The sequence below is a fragment of the Strongylocentrotus purpuratus genome, unplaced genomic scaffold (genome assembly GCF_000002235.5).
Source record: "Strongylocentrotus purpuratus isolate Spur 01 unplaced genomic scaffold, Spur_5.0 spur5_scaffold_4, whole genome shotgun sequence".
Taxonomy (NCBI): Eukaryota; Metazoa; Echinodermata; class Echinoidea; order Camarodonta; family Strongylocentrotidae; genus Strongylocentrotus; species Strongylocentrotus purpuratus.
In genome coordinates, this window is record NW_022145610.1 from 4,619,774 (window position 1) to 4,632,259 (window position 12,486).

Below are 12,486 nucleotides of genomic sequence, written 5' to 3' on the forward strand. Positions count from 1 at the left end.
TTTGGTTTGAATCGCTTGAATGCTTTTCAAGTTATCTAGGGAACGAGTTATTTTCTGGTAATTTCAAACATGGTTATGACCTGGTGACCATTGATTTCTTCTTAAATCTATCAGTTCATTCTTGCATGCTCATACACTCTTCATCCAAGCTAAGTTTAAATCCGCTCAATGGCTCTCGGATTATCGCGGTAACGAAAAGCAGGAAGGATGGACGGACGGACAACCCGAAAACATAATGCCTCTGGCACTTTCTGTGGTTGCGGAGGCATGAAAGTATTCTCGAAAACACAAATTTGCTAAAGAAATCATAGACTTGGGATGTCACTTATCCCTCCCTCTCTAGCAACGTCTATGAGATTTATCACGATTTAATAAGTCGATAAAACGTGGAACTCTTTAGAATGTTACATTTTATTTATTTCCATATCTCCATCTTAGAATCGTGTATAAAGCATGACAAAATATACGTAACAGCAATAATATGGTACAAGCAAATATACAAAGAAGACAATATTTAATTAAAATAAATGCGATTTGATCATTACAAGTTTAGTATAACTTGTAAACATGATCCCATTAATACAAAAACAAAATATGCATCATAAGGGCAGAAAATATACAATATTGAAAACATATAGCATAGAGAATTCTTAATTAAAGACCATATTCAAACTTGTTATAACTTAATATTTGTATATCTAAATATTCAATACATTTAGCAATAAATACTCTTTAAATGTACGTTTGAAAGAGTTTAAAGAATTAGTGTTCTTGATGTGTTGAGGTATATTATTCTTTAAAAAATGGGCCCCTTGCATGTTATTAAAGATCTAGATATGTATGTACAACCATAATCAACTCGATATTCAAATCTCCCTCCATTATTATAATTATGCAATTAGTTGAATACTTTGGGTAAGAGTTTATCATCATACAAAAACATGTAAAAATACTTAAATTATAGTTATTGAAGTTATGCACGTAGACGACATTAAGTTTCTTAAAGAGAGGCGTGGAATAACTCAGGAAATCGGAATTTGTAGTAATCCTAACAATTCAAATATGTTATTTCAATAAGATGTCAAGAAGACAACAACAATAATATTATTACGCGGAATAAATTCTCTTAATCTAATAGGACGCTAATATCCCTAAAGATTGACTTCGATGTTCTGCGACATAACTTTTCCATTTCATGTCAACATCTATGTTAAAACCTAAATAAAATAAAGTTTTGACTTGTTGTATGGCTACCTTATCAATATAAAGGTTTGCATGATTCTTTCAAATATGGATGTTTCCAAACTTCATAACATTTCTTACCACCCTTTGGTGTTATACCTACCTTTACATTCTTCGTCTCTTTGAACTAGTTTACTTAGTTCTTCTGCTTTCAATTGCCTACTGCAATTTGAATAAAATCATCCCGTCTAGCTTTTGCTGCTCAATACATTTTCACTAATGGCTTCTTGTATAGAGCTGTTGCCCTTAGAATCTAGGCGACCTATCATCCACTTTGCGCTAGCTGAAATAAGTTGCTTTATTATTCAAATTCACTAATATGCTTTAGTTAGAAAAAAACAGTATAAAAACAGTATAAAATCCAAATGCAATCTAAGCATTGAAGCACTAAATGCAAAGTGATATATACACATCGATGCCTTCGTCGTGTTATCATTTTATCATTCCTTTCCGATGAAGGTCTTCTTCTTTTTTAAATTTGTTTTCAGGCCAAAGCAATCCATTGGTAGTAAAAATCCTCGAGTATGCAGTGTTTTTACATTTTTTTCTCATAAATTCCCTACCTTAATAGAAAATGTTAAAAATAAAATCTCTGCCATATGAACGGGAAGGGCTTCAATATCGGTACGATCGTCCATGTTTCTTATACCGTTTCAGTCCCTAGATTGCCTGAGTTGCCTTTATATCTCATATTTTTAATAACTTGCCCTTCGACAAAAAAAATCTGAAATTTCCACAAGCCCCTCGAGAAACCCTTAAATGACCCGATTGATAATACATCCCAGATCTCTTTCTATTTTCCTCGTATAAGGAAAACTTTGGTACTCTGACCCCCCTGCAAATTCAACAGAAAGTGGGCATCAAATGATTGATGTAGACGAACCATTTGGCCACTTCAAGAATGCAGAGAAGTCACAGATGCATTCATATCCAAGACACAACCAGTAAGAATCGATGCAATTCTCCCATGTCTTTACAACATCCCGATGGATTCGAGAGAACCTTTTACGATAACGTCTGCGCAAGAATCGAACACGAATTAAATATTCTCTGTGTCGCTTGCTACGATGAAATGGTGATAAATTTGACGATGTTTGAACCTGTTTAACGCCAGAAACTTGTCACAGATTTAATTCCTTGCTTCGCGAGAGCTATTGGATCCTACAAGTTAAAATTAAAGAAAATAAGAAAGAAAATGAAACGTAGAAGAACCCCAAAAATAGTACAGTTTATGGACGAGGCATCTAAGCACTTTTATTTGTTTGTGTGTTTAACAGATATATTTGGAGAATATGCAATTGATATCATACTTAAAGGTAATGCAAAATTTTGGGAAATTTTGAAAATTGGGTGGATAGTGATTCTTTACAATTTTGATATATTTGGATGCCCCTGTGGATGTATTATTAGCACTAGAAAATTTAGCCCCTAAAACACTTCTGCTTTCGAGAAAAATTGAATATAAATATTAATCGGTGCTCCCGGTAAATGTTGATAAATTTCAAATAGCGCCTACGTCCGTTTGAATATGTAGTTGTGAGGTATAATTTCCAGATGTGAATGACTAAAATCGGTCGATTTTAGTCAAGAAATATTTTTTTAATATCTTAATTTATATTTTGACCTTGAGAGGGGGCTATACAACATAAAGAATTATTATTTTCAATTTCATGACTTTAGATTCGATTTCAACCGCGACGACGAGTTGTTTTGATCTTTATTCGACTTCAAGAAAACCAGCTTTAGAAAGTTCGCTGTAGCCAACATGAGTTCATGAGTTCATGAGTTCATTTATGTATTTGCCAACATGAGTTCACGAGTAGCCAATCATATTGCTCCGGTTGTCTCATTTTCGCTGGACCAATTGCCCGCACAAACGTAGCTAGTTCGACGTCGTACCAAACTAGAATGTTCCACTATGTTTCAGGGCCATTGGGTATGATGTGTAAACTGTGTGAACCGTGTGAACCGAGTGTGCGGAAATGGTGTGCTGGGGAGGGGAAGTGAGAGTGTTCGTGTGTGTGGTGTGATAATTGTGAGTGTGTCAACAAGTGAGATTGCTTTGCTTAACATAAATACAATTGTATGTGTGTGTGTGTGTGTGTATTTGGGTTTTTACAAATGTGTATCAATTAGATATGATTATTTACATCTGGGGACCGACTTTTAACGTCAACATCCGAAAGACGTGACTCAGTTTCGAACTTGCGTCCTCGGCTGAATCAGTTGGTAACTTCCACTGTTAGCTGGATTACAGGCGCACGCCACGACGCCTAGATATTTCCATATCTTTAAACTATCATTGATATCTGATAATTAAACAGTTAGTAAAATAAACCTACCGAACTACATAATACAATGAACTATTTGACGGAAAGTAGGGGAGTTTGATGTGGTGCACAATTGCACCCCTCTGTAAATAATCGAATAGTCCATGGCGTGTCATGAATATTCATGTTTGGCTTGACTTGGCAAAATGTTTGCCTTTACTAAATGGAAAAAAATACGGTGGGGGGTTGGCTTAAATGGACATAATGAGCCGATCAGAACTGATCTATGATAATTCGTACTTGTTATCCTTCGTGTGCTTGACCTATAACCTTACAATCGCGTTGCAAATTGCGTCCAAACTTCGACTCGTTGCACATGTGTTATATAGGCAATGACGAGCTGGCGACCTATTTTGATCAAATTACGGTGAGTGAACTTTCGAAAGTCAATAGGACATGAGGGTTCCAATGAAAGAGCTAGTGTCAACGTACGTCGGGGTGGATGTGCTTTTAACGATTTTGTTTGTTGTTAAAAGTCCATAGGCTAACATGTTAGACTGCTGGACTCTGACGATAGGGGTGTTGTCCAATGAGACTATTCGGAGCCATATGATGATTTTGTTAAACCACCGCTCAGATGTCTGATACGGGTAATAATACATAATAATCTGTCTCAATCAACATACGAGCATACATTTCAAGTATTTGCGTCATAGCTATTTTTAACATCTTGATGGGAGAGGCAATTTAGTGCCATAACTACTTCCTCCTTTCTTCATTGAACCATTTTCGTCGGCAGCAGACGGGTGCCACGTTCAGCAGTAAACTAAAGTCGTTATTATTCAGTCAGGTTTATATGCCCATACCCATTCCGGTGTCCTGTTTGAAGGATGGCCGATCTGAAAGGGTTTGTGTTATCCTTTCTTTTTTATCTTCTTGTACAAAGTGCTCCGTCTGTACAAGGTAAGAAATTATGTTGGTTTGTCAATTGTTGATGCATCACGTATCAGGCTTGCACATTTTTTGTTTAAATATTAGTCCGTTAAAATTAAAGTATGCAAAATAATAATCATCCAAACTTGTGAGAAATATGAAATGTGTAAAAACCTGTATGACTGCCTCGCTTGTATTATAGTTGTATTATGATTTACTACTGATGGTATTTTTCCTACTTATCCATTGATATCTTACAGGTGAAATAATCTAGATTTAAATTTTAATTCATATTCCAAGTTCAAACTTAAACCAAAACTCATATTAAAATGAAAACTTAAATTCACTTCAGATGCAAATTCAAATTCAAAAAATGTTTTACATTTCGGTCATGAGTTGAAACATTTAAAATTTAAAAAATCACGATCGCAAAACCTTATGGTATTTCATTAGCATTGTCCGCTACCTTTTGAAATATTCGAACTTTTGAAATGATGAATTGGGTGAATCGGACATGATTTTTGTGCAGTGGTTCTCAATTTTGTTTGCTTTGCAGTCCAAATGTGATTTCCATCAAAGCTAAGAGGTCCGAATTAATGGGCAAATTTAGTTTACTTAATCAACTTCTTACATTATGTATGTTATATTTTACATACGTGTCTTTTTACACATACCTTAGTTTCAAGAGTTATATCAACTTCAAAAGTGGAAATTCTGGTATGCATGTAAGGCAGGGGTTCTCAAACTTTTTCCTTGACAGACCAGATGTGATTTCCGTGGAAGCTAAAAGGTCTGAAACAATGGGCAAATTTAGTTTGACCTAATCTATGATTTTTACGATGTATGTGATGTTAAACATAGGTGTCTTTTACACGTACCTTAATTTCAAGAGATAATACAGTCAAAAGTGGAAGTTCTCGTATGCATGTAGAGTAGGGGTTCTTAAACTTTTTCCTTGACAGACCAGATGTGATTTCCGTGGAAGCTAAAAGGTCTGAAACAATGGGCAAATTTAGTTTGAATTAATCAATGATTTAAATTATGTATCTGATATTATACATACGTGCTTTTATACACGCACCTTAATTTCGAGAGATAAGACAGTCAACAGCTGAAGTTCTGGTATGCAGGTTTATCAGTGGGAAAGGGGGCTCTGTTTCCCGGCAATAAGCTGCTTTAACCAGTAAACGTTGGCGCAAATAGACTAATGGAAGACGAAGGCATTGATGCAAATGTTGATATCAAAAGATAGGGGACCGGGTGGATTCTACTCCCTACCCTTTTAGGATTTTGAAAAACAGAGCCTCCTGGGCGGTCCAGAATAAGAGGAGCCCTGTAATAGGTTATTGCAATTGCCATTTTAAATTGATTTCTTAAAATTCTTTGCGATCGTGTTAAAATCCCCTTTGACACAATTTTTTCAAGATTTAGTGCGAGTTAGTGTTTTTGAAAAAATCACTAATCTCGACGAGGCAATCACTCCAGTGAGCTAGTTAGCTCTAGGCTCTGTCTCAATCATGACAATAGAGAACATGTCATAAATTATTGTCTTAAAGCTTACCCTTTTAAGTGATTATATTCTCAATGTTTGTATCATACTCCGGGGTGAAAAGGAAGTAAAAGGGAGAAAAGGAAGGCAATGACAAAAGAGAGAGAAAGAATAGCCCAGGTTTAAATTCAGTTTTCTTTAAATTATTAGACCTGGTACTGAAAATAATTTATCTGCACTGTGAGTGTGACTCTACATTGTGACTCAAATATTTTTCTAATGGCATTATAGAGTCTGGAGACGATGAACAAATAAGAATAATAAAAGAAGGTTGTTAGTCATTACAACATTCACATCTACACTATCGCTCATATAGTTGGAATATTTTTTTTACCCCAATTTATGGAATTATTTTGACACTGATTTATTCCTAATAGATCTAAACAATAGTATACATTCTCAGATTTTATTGAATGATAATTTGCCAGTGTTTGTTTTGCGTGACTGCTAAAGCATGTGTATGCTACTATGCTTATCAACTTTGGGACCTACGCCCTTAAGTCATAAATGACAGTAATGGGGATTAATGCCCCACAAAAGGCACTAATATTGCATATCGACACGGTTTTGATCATGGGGCCTCACAGTTTCGAGGCCATTGCTTGGCCACTGAACCATGAATGTACGCAGCCGGGGCTAGGGTAGGGGGCAGTTACCACAATTTAAAAAAAATTATAATAATAAAATGCAATAAATTTTCAATAATTCATTGAATTTCCTCTCGGTCCCCAACAGAAAAAAATCTGTGTGCCCATGCCTTGAGCCATAATGCATGGTCGTACATGGTTGCATCAAATGAAAGACGATTATCTAAGCTTTCCAAATATGTGTCATTTATCAATTATTATTGTGATTAAGTTAAGATAAAACATCAATAATTCTCGGTTTCGTTTTTTCTGGGACGCACTGTATTGTGCTGCGTAGAGATTCAATCAGTTCATTTTAGGCCATTACAAGATATGGGTTGATGTAGACAAATGCGCATGTACATGACTGTAAAGGCTTCCCTTTGAAGCTCATTTTATTTATGTATATTTATTACCAGAAAAAAAGAGGTCATTAATTTACTCAATAGTGTCTGACAGTATATACAGTAAAGTCTAGAAAGTAAACGGGTTTCCTTGTATGATTTGAATAGGCATACTAGGACACTGCTGACGTTTAAATTTCACAGATGGGACATACGTGACATATTCATAATTTCTGCAAAGTTCTACAGAGTTTGTAATTCAACTTTCAATTTTAAATTTCGACATAATGATAACATCTGAACAAGATAAAAAAAAAAACATGTATCTATAACCCGTAGTCTCAGCTATAACATACCACAATTCTGGAGAAACCAGTAAGAGCAAGAATAAGCGAGATACTGCTCAAAGGACAATGTCATGTAGATTCATGATGTTAACGAAATTCACCTTCCATAGGCATAACACGTAATTAATATAATATTGACATGTAATATTTAATCGCAATTTTCACTATGATGACGTCATCAAAATTATAAATGATGGCTGTTGAATTTGTAGAAAATGTTCTTAGCTACAACATATTACAAATTGAGTGTAAAACGATAATCATCTATATAGAGAGATACATGTATACTCAATTTCCCATAAATATGCTGACGTCATAATAATGCAAATTCGTATATGGAGTGCCAGGGCTATTATGATAATGCCACGATAAAATGAGACGTGACATCATATCTCCGACTCAAAATGACGGTCCCCAAGCATACCAAAGAGCTATAATGGACTTTTTATAGGCATTTTTTGACCATATATGATATGTATTATAAGAGCTCGCGCAGACGGACATTTATCTTGAACGGACACTCATTTCGTTATTAATGGTCATAAAGATAAAAACATGGTATAAATTGTTCGGAAAAGTATGGAAAATATAATGAAAGAAAAAGGAATGTCGATTCTATGATGTGTACAGACATGACGAACGAAAACGCGCGCGCATGTGCGTGTACGAGATCTTTTGAAATATGCTCAAAATGACCTTAATCGTAAAAATGAATTTGAGACGACATTTAATTTTTTTCGCGTGCGTTTACACATGGACGTGGGCCATACGCTCGCGTTTTTTTATCGGAAATTGACCGGACGGATATCGACTTTGATCATGATAAATATGAATGAGAAATGCCCTTCCGTTATGAAGATATAATTGTATTTATTTATTTTTATTTATTTCTAATATTTTGACAGGGTAGCCCATTCACCAACAAGTAGTGGTCTTCCATGGGGCCCTGAATGAACATATTTACATCGTTTATAACATTTATACAGAACAGTTACAAAAATAAAACTCGTTTGCAAAATAAATATAATCATCAACCTAGTAAACAGTAATGTCAATAGGAAAATATTAATTAAGTCGCAATTATGTGAATAAGTCATGTAAATATTACAGAACATGCACGTAAGGTATGTACGGCTGAGCCATTCACAAATTACAACTTTGTTTAAACAATCTCTTAAATGAATTGACAGAGGAAGCCGTTCTCAATGAATTATCTAGCTTATTCCATTCAAATATGGAAGAAACAATTGGGCTACACTTATAACAATTAGTGTGAAATCTAGGCACACGTAAACATCCACTGTCTATTTGCCTTGTATGATGCTCATGTACATCATTAGGATTGATTAAGCCTACCTGAAGGTAAGAAGGTGCTAAGTTATGAACGCATTTATATATCATCATAAATGCGTTCTCATTTGATTTTCACAAATTGGCGCTTGGATGACGTCATGATAACCTAATAATAATACAAATCTTGAATTCAAAAGGTGATACGTATACGTACCGTACGTATAACCTAACAAACAGCCCAATAATACAAAGTAATATTTTATTTTATTTTTAAATGAGAAAATTGAATTATACCTGTGTCATATTTACATCGCCAGATTCTCGTTTTTCGTGGCATCGTTTCGGCCAATCGTCATATCGGTTCTACGGAGAAGCACGATCCTTTGAAGATGCAAGAGCAAACTGCATGAGCAATGGCGGTGACCTGGCCATAATCAAATCAGAGGAAATTAATGTAAGAGAAAATAACCCTACGCTTTCACCTGTATGAGTTATATCATTCAATTTTATTTTCATTGAAAAGGAGCATACATAATCATTTTAACAGGTCACGGCACTGGGGAACTCTCTTTAGCCATAGGTTATATAAACCATAATATGATAATATAACCCGGCTTATAATAGTTTTTTAAACTGGAGCTATAAGCTTTAAGCCTACATTTGAAAAACGTATATCAAAAACATGTTCATATTGTTGCATAAAGTGGCGTACGCAGGATTTACGCAGGGGGGGGGGGGGTTAACATTTTGAAATCGGGCCTAAAATTTCGCAAAGACTCAGCCAGCCGCTGAATAAGCGGGGGAGGGAGGGGGGTTGGGTGGGGGTGGTAAGAGGACATTTTTTCTTTTTTTTTTTTGGTCTCGAAATTTGAACATTTGATATTTTGCTCTGTAGGGGGGGGGGGGGGTTAGGTCACTTTTTTTAGGTCAGCCATTGCCATAATTTTTTTTTGTTAAAAAATACACACATAAAAACAACAAAGGGGGTGTTTAACCCCCCCCCCCCCCCCTGCGTACGCGCCTGGTTGCATATCATTTGATGATGTCATATAAATGTTATTCGTGAAAACGCTTCTTTCAACAGGAACTTTCCATTAATGGCAAACTATGTCGTAAGTAGGCCTACTGACTTTTGACAACGTTAAGGATATTATTTTCAGACGAGAGGGGAAAAAAGAATCTTTGTTCCCTCCGTTTATCATTGTTTTGTCCTCTTTCCCCACGGTATCTTGTCAAGAGTTTCCTGGCAGAAATCATATCAACTTCGAACCCATCAAGCGCTTGCTATTTGTTTGGACTTAGACGAGAAAACGGTGGCAATTTTGTATGGCTAGATGACACTCTGGAAAGGTGATTTCAAATTGTTCTTCTTATTTTCTATCGAATTTCTACTTCTTTTTTCTTTTTCTTTTTTATTAATGACAAACACATATTTCATAGTCATATTACATGCAATTATAGCTTCATCGAAATTTTTTTTTTTTTGGTTTCACTTTAAGGATTAGTGAGTACAATACCGGGGTACAATAATTGGGCTTACTGTCAGATTTCTCATGCATTTCCTCATGGCATGGTTCTTCTACAGATACTTTGTGCAATCAGTATAAAATATATTGCCATTGAGATAAATGTGTTGAAAGAAATGCCTTGTGATACTGAACGATGATTATCTTTTATATTCATTGTTTCCAAATCAACCATTTGGTATAATAGAAGAACTGAGTCTTCATGGGCTCCATCAGAACCAAACGATTCCCTTGGGATAGAAGACTGCGCCTGCATGTACACGCACCCTTCCGTTGAATATCATGGGAAGTGGAATGATATCCCGTGTCCGGGTCAAAGACCATACATCTGTGAGAGGCCACAGGGTAGGTGTGATTTGTATTGTAAGATGCAGGCGCGTACGCAGGGGGGGGGGGATTTGGGGGTTTAACCCCCCCCCCCCCCCCACCTTTAACTTTTGTATGTGTATGTTTTGGAGGAAAACCTCCCTCCCCCCTTTTGTTTTTTTGTAATTAATTAAATTTTTTTTATTAAAAAAAATAATTGTGGTAATAGGTGACCCGAAAAGCTGATCTTAACCCTCCTCCCCCCCCCCCCCCAAAGAGACGAAATATCGATCGGCCAAATTTTCAAATTTTGCGACCCAAAAAGCCAAAGCTAAAATACAAAGAAATACATAACGTAACATAATCCCTAAGTTGAAGTTGTCTTGACATGTACACCAAATGATATGAAAGTAAATCAAGTTTACATCTCTGCAAGAATCTATCCTCCATCTGCTTAATCCCTTTTTTGTTTTGTTTCACAACCACAATCATTTCAATGACCCAATATGAAACTAGACTTTAATTCGTCACTTAGACGAATTAGGTGATACGTTTCCTCAAATAAACATATTGAAGAATTCATCTTTAAGATTACATATCTTATAGAATGCTCCTATCATTAAGTTCTATCCATATGTCAAGTTTCAACTGCATGTGTAGCATTGATCATTATGGATCTATATGGAAGATAGATAGAGAGACAATATGATCATTGACCCTGTACAATAAGCAGATACACTTTTGACCCTTATCAACATAATGAAGAATGCATTTTCACAATTTCATCTTATTTCATTAAATGCTCCACCCGTCATGTTTTACCTTTATGTCAAGTTTCAGCTTAGTATCAACGATAAGATTAAATATAAAACGAAAGCAAAAAAACAAAAAAAATTACTACCGGGAATCAAATATGGGTCGCCAGGATGGGAGGCAATTGCTTTGACCATATTATGACAAATAAAGACTTATTCGTAACTTTTACACTAAATGGTTGTAGCATGGACTTTATTCGATAAAGGCATCGAAGGAAACTGCGCGCTGTACAATGCGTGCGTATACATAAACTGACAAGTCAAGACATGCATAGTCTTATTTTCAGAAGTCATACATACATTCCTTCCCCTTTTAGTGAATTACATGGGTACATCAAAACGAAATACATGTATCAAACTGGCATGCAGACTAGGGCAGGACTATATAACAATATGGTCTAATTTTCTCAAAAAGTGTTTGCATAGAGATGTGACATTAGCATGTCAGGAATGTACTCGCACAACTTGATTCTATTACAAAAAATCCTATCCCATGTATAACATAAACTAGCAACATTGCTTTGATGCATGTAAGTACCACAACACAAAATTTCCACTGGTATATCAACCTATATTAACTAATCTAAGTTTTACTTGAAGGTTGTTTGACACCTAAGGAACAACAATTTTCCTCCTTGAAAGTAGTCAACAGCATTACTTTATGCATGATAACTTTACATGGCAAAACAATTAAATAAAATCCTTGTACTTTAATACAAAAACTGATTGGATCCAAACTTTATCAACTAACTTCTCCTGACATAATAATGAACAGACCAAAATAAGTGACATTTTCTCCATGAAAATACATGTAGTATTTCGGATAAAATGTTGAACAATTTATACTGTTACTTTTTAAAACATCAACACCTGTGATGAATGCACCAAATTAGCTTTCATCGCTAAGGAAAAACTTTTTTTTTTCCTTTTGATCATTGCCTGAATTATGTAACACATAAACAATACCTGTTGCACTTTTGCAGACTAATGCAATACCGAAGTATGAAAACATGTTTAACCCACACACAAAAATAAAGTTTGATCTACAATAGTTTCACTTGGCATAAATACAACTATCTTGCAAAATATTTCTTGGACGAAATAGATTTGTACCATCCTATTTTGTATCAGTCACTTCTATACCGGATGACTGTCTGTTATGTTTTACCATATTTCTGATAGTATACGCATTATAAACATTAATAAAATTATGTGAGTTACAACTGTGAAAGTAA

At 35.3% G+C, this 12,486-nt stretch overlaps 1 protein-coding gene across 1 annotated transcript in view; it reads left to right on the forward strand.

Moving 5' to 3' along the window:
• Positions 1 to 4,230: 4,230 nt before the first annotated feature.
• Positions 4,231 to 12,486, forward strand: part of LOC100890444 (ZP domain-containing protein-like) — a 29,272-nt gene continuing 21,016 nt past the window's right edge. The window contains exons 1-4 of the mRNA XM_030998179.1: positions 4,231 to 4,475; positions 8,922 to 9,058; positions 9,842 to 9,954; positions 10,318 to 10,475. Coding sequence (XP_030854039.1) covers positions 4,403 to 4,475; positions 8,922 to 9,058; positions 9,842 to 9,954; positions 10,318 to 10,475 — 481 coding nt within the window. The 5' untranslated portion in view covers positions 4,231 to 4,402. The remainder of the gene's footprint in view (positions 4,476 to 8,921; positions 9,059 to 9,841; positions 9,955 to 10,317; positions 10,476 to 12,486) is intronic.